We start from the raw sequence: 12,806 nt of genomic DNA, 5'->3' as shown, positions 1-12,806 counted from the left end.
TCTCTATCTCGCTACCCTCCTCTCTATCTCTCTACCCTCCTTTCTATATCTCTCTACCCTCCTCTCTATATCTCTCTACCCTCCTCTCTCTATCTCTCTACCCTCCTCTTCAATTCAAGGGCTTTATTGGCATGGGAAACATGTGTTAACATTGCCAAAGCAAGTGAGGTAGATAATATATAAAGTGAATATATAAACAATAAAAATTAACAGTAAACATTACACATACAGAAGTTTCAAAACAATAAAGACATTACAAATGTCATATTATATATATATACAGTGTTTTAACAATGTACAAATGGTTAAAGGACACAAGATAAAATAAATAAGCATAAATATGGGTTGTATTTACAATGGTGTTTGTTCTTCACTGGTTGCCCTTTTCTCGTGGCAACAGGTCACAAATCTTGCTGCTGTGATCTCTATCTCTCTACCCTCCTTTCTATCTCCATCTACCCTCCTCTCTCTATCTCTCTACCCCATTTTCTATCTCTCTACCCCCCTTTCTATCTCCCTCTATCCTCTTCTCTCTATCTCTACTCTCCTCTGTCTATCTCTATCCTCTTCTCTCTATCTATTCTCTCCTCTGTCTATCTCTATCCTCTTCTCTCTATCTCTACTCTCCTCTGTCTATCCTCTTCTCTCTATCTCTATTCTCCTCTGTCTATCCTCTTCTCTCTATCTCTACTCTCCTCTCTCTATCTCTACTCTCCTCTGTCTATCTCTACTCTCCTCTGTCTATCTCTATCCCCTTCTCTCTATATCTACTCTCCTCTGTCTATCTCTATCCTCTTCTCTCTATCTCTACTCTCCTCTGTCTATCTCTACTCTCCTCTGTCTATCTCTATCCTCCTCTCTCTATCTCTACTCTCCTCTCTATCCTCTTCTCTCTATCTCTACTCTCCTCTGTCTATCTCTATCCTCCTCTCTCTGTCTCTACTCTCCTCTCTATCTCTATCCTCTTCTCTGTCTATCTCTATCCTCTTATCTCTATCTCTACTCTCCTCTCTATCTATATCCTCTTCTCTCTATCTCTCCTCTCCTCTGTCTATCTCTACTCTCCTCTCTCTATCCTCTTCTCTCTATCTCTACTCTCCTCTCTATCTCCCTCTATCCTCTTCTCTCTATCTCTACTCTCATCTGTCTATCTCTATCCTCTTCTCTCTATCTCTACTCTCCTCTGTCTATCTCTATCCTCCTCTCTCTACTCTCCTCTATCTATCTCTATCCTCTTCTCTCTATCTCTACTCTCCTCTGTCTATCTCTATCCTCCTCTCTCTGTCTCTACTCTCCTCTCTATCTCTATCCTCTTCTCTGTCTATCTCTATCCTCTTCTCTCTATCTCTACTCTCCTCTCTATCTCTATCCTCTTCTCTCTATCTCTCCTCTCCTCTGTCTATCTCTCCTCTCCTCTCTATCTCTACTCTCCTCTGTCTATCTCTACTCTCCTCTGTCTATCCTCTTCTCTCTATCTCTACTCTCCTCTCTATCTCCCTCTATCCTCTTCTCTCTATCTCTACTCTCATCTGTCTATCTCTATCCTCTTCTCTCTATCTCTACTCTCCTCTGTCTATCTCTATCCTCCTCTCTCTATCTCTACTCTCCTCTGTCTATCCTCTTCTTTCTATCTCTACTCTCCTCTATCTATCTCTATCCTCTTCTCTCTATCTATACTCTCCTCTGTCTATCTCTACTCTCCTCTGTCTATCCTCTTCTCTCTATCTCTACTCTCCTCTCTATCTCCCTCTATCCTCTTCTCTCTATCTCTACTCTCCTCTCTATCTCCCTCTATCCTCTTCTCTCTATCTCTACTCTCCTCTGTCTATCTCTATCTTCTTCTCTCTATCTCTACTCTCCTCTGTATATCTCTATCCTCTTCTCTCTATCTCTATTCTCCTCTGTCTATCTTTATCCTCTTCTCTTTATCTCTACTCTCCTCTGTCTATCTCTATCCTCTTCTCTATATCTCTCCTCTCCTCTATCTATCTCTATCCTCTTCTCTCTATCTCTACTCTCCTCTGTCTATCTCTATCCTCTTCTCTCTATCTCTACTCTCCTCTGTCTATCTCTATCCTCTTCTCTCTATCTCTACTCTCCTCTGTCTATCTCTACTCTCCTCTATCTCTACTCTCTTCTCTCTATCTCTACTCTCCTCTATCTTTACTCTACTCTCCTCTCTACTCTCCTCTCTATCCTCTTCTCTATATCTCTACTCTCCTCTGTCTATCTCTACTCTCCTCTCTATCTCTACTCTACTCTGTCTATCTCTATCCTCTTCTCTCTATCTCTACTCTCCTCTATCTCTACTCTCTTCTCTCTATCTCTACTCTCCTCTATCTCTACTCTCCTCTCCTCTATATCTCTACTCTCCTCTGTCTATCTCTATCCTCTTCTCTCTATCTCTACTCTCCTCTATCTCTACTCTCTTCTCTCTATCTCTACTCTCCTCTATCTCTACTCTCCTCTCTATCTCTACTCTCCTCTGTCTATCTCTATCCTCTTCTCTCTATCTCTACTCTCCTCTATCTCTACTCTCCTCTCTATCTCTACTCTCCTCTGTCTAGCTCTATCCTCTTCTCTATCTCTACTCTCCTCTATCTCTACTCTCCTCTCTATCTCTCCTCTCCTCTGTCTATCTCTATCCTCTTCTCTATCTCTACTCTCCTCTATCTCTACTCTCCTCTCTCTATCTCTACTCTCCTCTGTCTATCTCTACTCTCCTCTCTATCTCTACTCTCCTCTGTCTATCTCTATCCTCTTCTCTCTATCTCTACTCTCCTCTGTCTATCTCTATCCTCTTCTCTCTATCTCTACTCTCCTCTCTCTACCTCTACTCTCTTTTCTCTATCTCTACTCTCCTCTCTATCTCTACTCTCCTCTGTCTATCTCTATCATCTTCTCTCCATCTCTCCTCTCCTCTATCTCTACTCTCCTCTCTCTATATCTACTCTCCTCTGTCTATCTCTACTCTCCTCTCTCTATCTCTATCCTCTTCTCTCTATCTCTACTCTCCTCTCTCTATCTCTACTCTCCTCTCTCTATCTCTATCCTCTTCTCTCTATCTCTACTCTCCTCTGTCTATCTCTACTCTCCTCTGTCTATCTCTATCCTCTTCTCTCATCTCTGCTCTCCTCTGTCTATCACTACTCTCCTCTGTCTATCTCTAACCTCTTCTCTCTATCTCTACTCTCCTCTGTCTATCTCTAACCTCTTCTCTCTATCTCTACTCTCCTCTGTCTATCTCTATCCTCTTCTCTCTATCTCTACTCTCCTCTGTCTATCTCTATCCTCTTCTCTCTATCTCTACTCTCCTCTGTCTATCTCTATCCTCTTCTCTCCATCTCTACTCTCCTCTGTCTATTACTTCTTCTCAGTTTTTGTCTCTTACTTTGAGTCACCAACTCAAAAACTTTCAAGACTTTCCTCTTTTCGTTTCTTCTCCTCTCCTCCCCAAATGTGTTTTCCTCTGTCTTTCATACATATTTAAATTAATTTTCTCTTTCATTTTTCTCTTTGCAGAATGACACATGGTCTGAGCTGTATTCATTTGCAGTGTTCAAGGCAATGAGCCACATGTTGTGTATCGGCTACGGTCGGCAGGCCCCGGAGAGCCTGTCTGATATCTGGCTCACCATGCTCAGCATGATCGTAGGGGCCACCTGCTACGCTGTGTTCATAGGCCATGCCACCGCACTCATCCAGTCCCTGGACTCGTCCCGACGACAGTACCAGGAGAAGGTAATCCCTCTCTCCCTCTGTCTTCATCCTTCTCTCCCTCCATCCCTCTCTCCCTCCATCCCTCTCTCCCTCTGTCTTCCTCCTTCTCTTCCTCCATCCCTCTCTTCCTCTGTCTTCATCCTTCTCTCCCTCATCCCTCTCTCCCTCTGTCTTCATCCTTCTCTCCCTCATCCCTCTCTCCCTCTGTCTTCATCCTTCTCTCCCTCCATCCCTCTCTCCCTCTGTCTTCCTCCTTCTCTTCCTCCATCCCTCTCTCCCTCTGTCTTCATCCTTCTCTCCCTCCATCCCTCTCTCCCTCTGTCTTCATCCTTCTCTCCCTCCATCCCTCTCTCCCTCTGTCTTCATCCTTCTCTCCCTCCATCCCTCTCTCCCTCTGTCTTCATCATTCTCTCCCTCCATACCTCTCTCCCTCTGTCTTCATCCTTCTCTCCCTCCATCCCTCTCTCCCGCTGTCTTCATCCTTCTCTCCCTCCATCCCTCTCTCCCTCTGTCTTCATCCTTCTCTCCCTCCATCCCTCTCTCCCTCTGTCTTCATCCTTCTCTCCCTCCATACCTCTCTCCCTCTGTCTTCATCCTTCTCTCCCTCCATACCTCTCTCCATCTGTCTTCATCCTTCTCTCCCTCCATACCTCTCTCCCTCTGTCTTCATCCTTCTCTCCCTCTGTCTTCATCATTCTCTCCCTCCATCCCTCTCTCCCTCTGTCTTCATCCTTCTCTCCCTCCATCCCTCTCTCCCTAAGTCTTCATCCTTCTCTCCCTCCATACCTCTCTCCCTCTGTCTTCATCATTCTCTCCCTCCATCCCTCTCTCCCTCTGTCTTCCTCCTTCTCTTCCTCCGTCCCTCTCTCCCTTTGTCTTCATCCTTCTCTTCCTCCGTCCCTCTCTCCCTTTGTCTTCATCCTTCTCTCCCTCCATCCCTCTCTCCCTTTGTCTTCATCCTTCTCTCCCTCCATCCCTCTCTCCCTTTGTCTTCATCCTACTCTCCCTCCATCCCTCTCTCCCTTTGTTTTTTCATCCTTCTCTCCCTCATCCCTCTCTCCCTTTGTCTTCGTCCTTCTCTCCCTCATCCCTCTCTCCCTTTGTCTTCATCCTTCTCTCCCTCCATACCTCTCTCCCTCTGTCTTCATCCTTCTCTCCCTCCATACCTCTCTCCCTCTGTCTTCATCCTTCTCTCCCTCCATACCTCTCTCCCTCTGTCTTCATCATTCTCTCCCTCCATCCCTCTCTCCCTCTGTCTTCATCCTTCTCTCCCTCCATCCCTCTCTCCCTAAGTCTTCATCCTTCTCTCCCTCCATACCTCTCTCCCTCTGTCTTCATCATTCTCTCCCTCCATCCCTCTCTCCCTCTGTCTTCCTCCTTCTCTTCCTCCGTCCCTCTCTCCCTTTGTCTTCATCCTTCTCTCCCTCCATCCCTCTCTCCCTGTCTTCATCCTTCTCTCCCTCCATCCCTCTCTCCCTTTGTCTTCATCCTTCTCTCCCTCCATCCCTCTCTCCCTTTGTCTTCATCCTACTCTCCCTCCATCCCTCTCTCCCTTTGTTTTTTCATCCTTCTCTCCCTCATCCCTCTCTCCCTTTGTCTTCGTCCTTCTCTCCCTCATCCCTCTCTCCCTTTGTCTTCGTCCTTCTCTCCCTCCCTCCATCCCTCTCTCTCTCTGCCTTCGTCCTTCTCTCCCTCATCCCTCTCTCCCTTTGTCTTTGTCCTTCTCTCCCTCCCTCCATCCCTCTCTCTCTCTGTCTTCATCCTTCTCTCCCTCCACCCCTCTCTCTCTCTGCCTTCATCCTTCTCTCCCTCCATCCCTCTCTCTCTCTGCCTTCATCCTTCTCTCCCTCCATCCCTCTCTCTCCTTCCATCCCTCTCTCTCCCTCCATCCTTTACTGTCTACCCTAACTATTGTCTAATCCCTGGACTCCTCCTAATGAGTCTCTGCTATCTCTCTCTCTCTCCCTCTCTCTCTCTCTCTCTCTCTCTCTCTCTCTCTCTCTTCTCTTTCCCTCTATCTCTCTCTCTCTCTCACTCTCTCTCTCTCTCATCTTTCCCCCTCTCTCTCTCTCTCTCTCTCTCTCTCTCTCCTCTTTCCCTCCCTCCCTCCCTCTCTCTCTCTCTCTCTCTCTCTCGCTCTCTCTCTCTCTCTCTCTCTCTCCTCTTTCCCTCCCTCCCCCCCTCTCTCTCTCTCTCTCTCTCTCTCTCTCTCTCTCTCTCTCTCTCTCTCTCTCTCTCTCCTCTTTCCCTCCCCCCCCCCTCTCTCTCTCTCTCTCCTCTTTCCCTCCCTCCCTCTCTCTCTCACTCTCCCTCTTTCCTGCAACAACCTAACCAGGTCCATGCACAGACCTTTCAGGGTGGATGTGCTCAAAATAAAAATAATTTTGAACATAGGCCTATTTATTTCTGCAACAACACATTCAATCATCATCACAAATTGTAAGCAAGCTAGTTCCAGTGCCTCCTAAAGACAGTGACATCAGGAGCAGAGGGTAGGGTATCAGCTGATCATTGATGTTGATGATTTATGTAAATCTGCTGATTAGCTAGCTTGACTTCTTTTACTGATTGTGATTTACCTCTCTATGCCTTTCTGTGTCTCTCTGATGCGAGTATCAGCCAACCAGACTCAATATTGATGATGATGTAGACTAAATGAAGTGTTATCAAGTGTTAAAAATTATGAGGCAGTACCAGGCACAGCTACCTGTGCAGGGAAAATGCCTCTTTCAGTCTCCAAAGTTCCTTTAGGTTGGTGGTATAATTTCCCCAATTTTTGTGTTTGTATTTTTGGTCAATTTTCTTCTGAACACACAGCCCGCAGCTCCCCACCATTTTTGATTTAGCTTAATGAGAATATTGATGCAAAAGTGTTAACATTTTCATTTTTTTAGACTGTTTTGCTTTATGATTTGTCAACTCACATACAATAATGTATCTGTCGTTCATGTCGGAGTAGGTTCTTGTGTGTGTCTTGACCAATCAGATTCACAGAAATCACAGGTTGTGCGGGCCGGCACAAGGCAAGTCGTCTAGTAAAGCACAAAGAGCGCTCTCCACTTTCCTCCAGTATTTATTTAGCAAGTGTGATAACACCTCACTCCCAACAGACACAAACAAAAACTCTTCACAGAAATGTTGCAGCAGCCTCCACCTTAACGTTATTAATCTGACATGCTGTACGGGATGAAAATGAGATGATTTTTCAGACAGATCAACTGTTGGCTACGGATAACAACCACAGCTTCATATGCTACAGCCAGGGTGCCCTGTCATCTCTGGGGAGGGTAAACAAAGGAATCTTGTTAATGTTATGCATTTATAACCCATTTATTTGTGTAAATGATTATAAATATGTTAATATGATCAAATTTGGTTACGTTGGCTAGGCTACCTTGACCTTTTCAATCCAAAATGATTAGCCTACCTGAAATTAACAACACAACGCTAGTGATGACAGAGTTACTCTTTTAATTATAGTTGCATAGTCCTACACGATACAAACCTGCATAAAGCAAGCTCAGCCCTTTGAATTCTATTGTACAGGTGTTGTCTGTGTAAACACCCCTCACAGGTTAGTCTAATTTTAAAATATATCATATATTATATGAACAAGGTTGCTGCCCTAGGCCCAGGAGTTTTTCCAGGAGTTATTTTTTAAACCATGTGACCTGATTAGAAAAACTTTGGTCTCATCATAGCCCATACAAAGCCTTTTTCCAACTGATTAATCACTGTCATACCCGATATGGTCTGGATTTATACCTGGTTAGGTTACCAAATCAGAAAATGGACCCACACCTCTGGTTCCCTGCAACATGACTATAGAGTAATTTTGACACATGAAATTACTATTAAATGACATGATTATAAAATTATATTATGAAGTTAGGCGATTATGGGTGTTATATTATCAAGTAATTGGTGATAAAACACAATCTGTAAAATAAAATGACTAGTAATCTAGCTAGCTAGCCATTGTAGTAGTATTAATATAATAATAATGGATGCCATTTAGCAGGCACTTTTATCCAAAAAGACTTACAGTCATACGTGCATAATCAAAGCCACCCTGACACATCTCCACCCTGACACATCTCCACCCTGACACATCTCCACCCTGATACATCACAACCCTGACACATCTCCACCCTGACACATCTCCACCCTGACACATCTCCACCCTGATACATCACAACCCTGACACATCTCCACCCTGACACATCTCCACCCTGATACATCACAACCCTGATACATCACAACCCTGACACATCTCCACCCTGACACATCTCCACCCTGACACATCTCCACCCTGATACATCACAACCCTGACTCATCTCCACCCTGACACATCTCCACCCTGATACATCACAACCCTGACACATCTCCACCCTGACACATCTCCACCCTGATACATCACAACCCTGACACATCTCCACCCTGACACATCTCCACCCTGACACATCTCCACCCTGACACATCTCCACCCTGATACATCACAACCCTGACACATCTCCACCCTGACACATCTCCACCCTGACACATCTCCACCCTGATACATCACAACCCTGACACATCTCCACCCTGATACATCACAACCCTGATACATCACAACCCTGACACATCTCCACCCTGACACATCTCCACCCTGACACATCTCCACCCTGACACATCTCCACCCTGATACATCACAACCCTGACTCATCTCCACCCTGACACATCTCCACCCTGACACATCTCCACCCTGACACATCTCCACCCTGATACATCACAACCCTGACACATCTCCACCCTGACACATCTCCACCCTGATACATCACAACCCTGACACATCTCCACCCTGACACATCTCCACCCTGACACATCACAACACTGACACATCTCCACCCTGATACATCACAACCCTGGCACATCTCCACCCTGATACATCACAACCCTGACACATCTCCACCCTGATACATCACAATGCTGACACATCTCCACCCTGACACATCACAACCCTGACACATCTCCACCCTGATACATCACAACCCTGACACATCTCCACCCTGATACATCACAACGCTGACACATCTCCACCCTGACACATCACAACGCTGACACATCTCCACCCTGACTCATCTCCACCCTGACACATCACAACCCTGACACTTCTCCACCCTGACACATCTCCACCCTGACACATCTCCACCCTGATACATCACAACCCTGACACATCACAACCCTGACACATCTCCACCCTGACACATCACAACCCTGACACTTCTCCACCCTGACACATCACAACCCTGACACATCTCCACCCTGATACATCACAACCCTGACACATCACAACCCTGACACATCTCCACCCTGACACATCACAACCCTGACACATCTCCACCCTGATACATCACAACGCTGACACATCTCCACCCTGACACATCACAACCCTGACACATCACAACCCTGACACATCACAACCCTGACACATCACAACCCTGACACATCTCCACCCTGACACATCACAACCCTGACACATCTCCCCCCTGACACATCACAACACTGACACATCTCCACCCTGACACATCACAACACTGACACATCTCCACCCTGATACATCACAACCCTGACACATCACAACCCTGACACATCTCCACCCTGACACATCACAACCCTGACACATCTCCACCCTGACTCATCTCCACCCTGACACATCACAACCCTGACACATCTCCACCCTGACACATCTCCACCCTGACTCATCTCCACCCTGACACATCTCCACCCTGACACATCTCCACCCTGACACATCTCCACCCTGACACATCTCCACCCTGACTCATCTCCACCCTGACACATCACAACCCTGACACATCTCCACCCTGACACATCTCCACCCTGACACATCACAACCCTGACACATCTCCACCCTGACACATCTCCACCCTGATACGTCACAACCCTGACAGATCTCCACCCTGACACATCACAACCCTGACACATCACAACCCTGACACATCTCCACCCTGACACATCTCCACCCTGACATATCTCCAACCATCACAAACGTGTCTGTCCTCTGAAGTGTTTGTTTGATGTCCTTTGGGCATGTATTTTGCTCCCCAGATGAGTGGCAGTTTTAAATGGGCTGCTTCCAGAATGTGACGGCAAAGCGTTTTAATGATGATACTGATTACTGCAGTGATACAACAACAATCAGTTGTGTTCTAACTATGGTGATGATCATGTTGCCTGAACAGTGCAGTGAAATTATAGCTTCATTTCCTGCGTATTAGTAGTACTACTAAATGAATGAATGAATGAACTACCATTATTCCTTTACTGTTAGGCTATTCTTTCCCGTCATATTACTTCTGCTATGCATAATAATTCACAAATGATAGGCTATGTAACAATGACATCGTAAAATGTAGTGATTTATAAGTAAAGTAAGAATTACTTTATTTTATTATTGAACCACTAGGCATCTTTTGGTTGTACCTAGTTGGTAGTAACTACAAACTGATCTTTGACATAGGTACCAGATAGTACCTGTTGTATAGCAGTATAACACCATATAGTTTCTCTGTAGATCCCAGGTAAATACCTGCAGAGCCCAGCCAGCAAGCTGTAGTCTAGTGCTAATGAGTAGTGTTGCAGTATTGTCGCCTGGTGTTAGCAGCAGAGTTAGCAACACAAGCCCTGGCTCCTGTCTCCAAGCAGAGTCTCTGTGGTTGTCGAGCTGGGGGAGTGTTCCTACCTCTCAGCAGCCAATCGGAGTGAACGGGTGTGTTCACCCAGGTAGAGCCGCGTTGCCGCGGGCTGGGGGTAGCAGGGGGGTGGCAGATGTGGCAGATGTGGAAGAGGAGGGAAAGGTGGAGTGGGAGATATGACGTCCCTCTGGGCAGCAGCAGAATTGATGAGGCAGCAGACCTGCTGCCAATGTCGTCCTGAAGGTGATGTCCTCACCATGGCCCCCTCTCTCCCTTTCCCTGCCTCTCCCACTCAATCTCTCTCTCTCCCTTTCCCTGCCTCTCCCACTCAATCTCTCTCTCTCCCTTTCCCTGCCTCTCCCACCCAATCTCTCTCTCTCCCTTTCCCTGCCTCTCCCACCCAATCTCTCTCTCTCCCTTTCCCTGCCTCTCCCACCCAATCTCTCTCTCTCCCTTTCCCTGCCTCTCCCACTCAATCTCTCTCTCTCCCTTTCCCTGCCTCTCCCACCCAATCTCTCTCTCTTACACACACGTTGTTGCTCTCATCCCACTCCCTCTGTGCTTCCCTTCCATCTCTATCTTCTTCTCGGTCTCTCTCTTTCTGTCTGTCTACCTCTCTCTACCTTTTCTCTCTCTCTGACCTTCTCCCCCACCCTCTCTCTCTCTCTCTCTCTCTCTCTCTCTCTCTCTCTCTCTCTCTCACACACACTCTCTCTCTCCCTGTCCTTCTCTCTCTCTTTCCCCTTCTCTCTCTCCTTTCCTCTCTCTGTTGGCTGTGTCCTTGAGAGGTGCAGTGCTAACTGGCCGCTACGGGGAACCGAGCAGGGGGGGGGGGACTTATGGGCTATAGATGGTCTGAAGTCTGAAGTCTCTTGCCTCTTATACATACCTTTTCTATGCGATTTTGGGCCATAGTCAGAGATGTCAGGACAATAATAGTCATGTTTGTCTGGGAATATCCTCTGTTACGGCAATGCTACTTTTCATTTCATTTCAAGGTCTTTCCTATGAGGAGCGAAATGTAATTACCTAGTTGTAAATCATATTGGATCACATTTTGTTACCAATCCTACTCGTTGTATTTCACCTCTATTAGATCTGCAATGAGACGCTTCTCGTGCCCCGGGCAACGGGTGCTAAAAGCTCTCTGTGTGATACACGGTGTGTCTCATCGGGGAGGAATGGTGTCTCCCAGGGGGAGATGAACAACCTGCCAGGTAGCTGGTTTTACAGCAGACAGTGACTGGTTTTACAGCAGAGAGTGGCTGATTTTACAACAGAGAGTGACTGGTTTTACAAATGCAATCTTATCAGAATATTGGTGTTCTAGAACTTCTTGAACAGGTGAATGGAATATTTTTATCCTACCTTGAATCAAATGAAGGAGGATTAGGCATCCATGTCAAACTGCACTTGGAGTGTAATGGAACTCTTCCCACTGAATGGTACTGAAAGAGTTGTAATAGTTTGTCTCTCATTTGTATTTCCTGGTCTCTTTAATAACTCTCTGTCTAATCCATTTCACCACTCCACCATGCATTGCAGAGAGGCCAAGTCAGTACATTCCAATAGAAACGTTCTACTCCTCATGATCTGCTGTCAGTTTTTCCGACGACTCTGCTCTGCTAGGGATTATGGTTTCTGAGCTGAGGACCACTGTATGTTTATTAAAACACCCAGAAAAGAAACTGTCAGTCAAGTGAAGCTGCTCTCAGCTGGAGGAATTCTCTATGCCTCCAAATATTACTACGTGTCATTTAAACCTTCTGCCCCTGATGAGAGTGGAGTCAGTCTGTCTCTGTGGGTTCACACTGTAGCACAGGGGGATGGCCACTAGCCAATCTTGGTCCTGGACAGATGAAGTGGGTGCATGGCCCAGCATTGAAACACCTAATCCAATGAATCAGCCGAGAGTCATTGGATTAATCAGGTGTGTTAGTGCAGGATTGGTCACCCTAAAGGCTGGACAGTATCGTAGCTCAGTACTCAGCAGAGGTCTTTCACAGCCCAAGCTGCGTTGCCTGAAGCATGTGGATGGAGGATTGTTTACATGTCGGCCACAGAAGTGATCTCCACAAAAAAATGACTATAGTATACTATGGTATAAATACTATAATATTCACTGCAGTGTTTTTACTGTAGTATACTGTAGTATTTACAGTTAATTATAGTATAAATGATGTATTAAAAGAAAACTGTAGTATATACCATAGTAATTCATGTAATATCTTTGCTGACTGTAGTATACTGTAGTATTTACAGTAATGTTTTTGCGGACATTACTGTAGTATTTACTGTAGTGTTTTTGATTGATTGTCTTTGACATAGAAGTGCAGGCCTTCTCCTTCAGGAAACCTACTGAAGAAATACTAAAAATGCAACATTTCCATA

At 45.9% G+C, this 12,806-nt stretch overlaps 1 protein-coding gene across 1 annotated transcript in view; it reads left to right on the top strand.

The window, feature by feature from the left end:
• LOC139386498 (potassium/sodium hyperpolarization-activated cyclic nucleotide-gated channel 2-like) overlaps positions 1-12,806 on the top strand; it is a 73,635-nt gene that overhangs the window by 48,012 nt on the left and 12,817 nt on the right. The window contains exon 4 of the mRNA XM_071132071.1: positions 3,523-3,741. Within this exon, the coding sequence (XP_070988172.1) occupies positions 3,523-3,741 (219 nt within the window). The remainder of the gene's footprint in view (positions 1-3,522; positions 3,742-12,806) is intronic.

The sequence above is a fragment of the Oncorhynchus clarkii genome, chromosome 28, assembly GCF_045791955.1.
Source record: "Oncorhynchus clarkii lewisi isolate Uvic-CL-2024 chromosome 28, UVic_Ocla_1.0, whole genome shotgun sequence".
NCBI classification, from domain to species: domain Eukaryota; kingdom Metazoa; phylum Chordata; class Actinopteri; order Salmoniformes; family Salmonidae; genus Oncorhynchus; species Oncorhynchus clarkii.
Note: the sequence above shows the minus strand (reverse complement) of the source record. Positions and strands in the feature narration are given on the sequence as shown.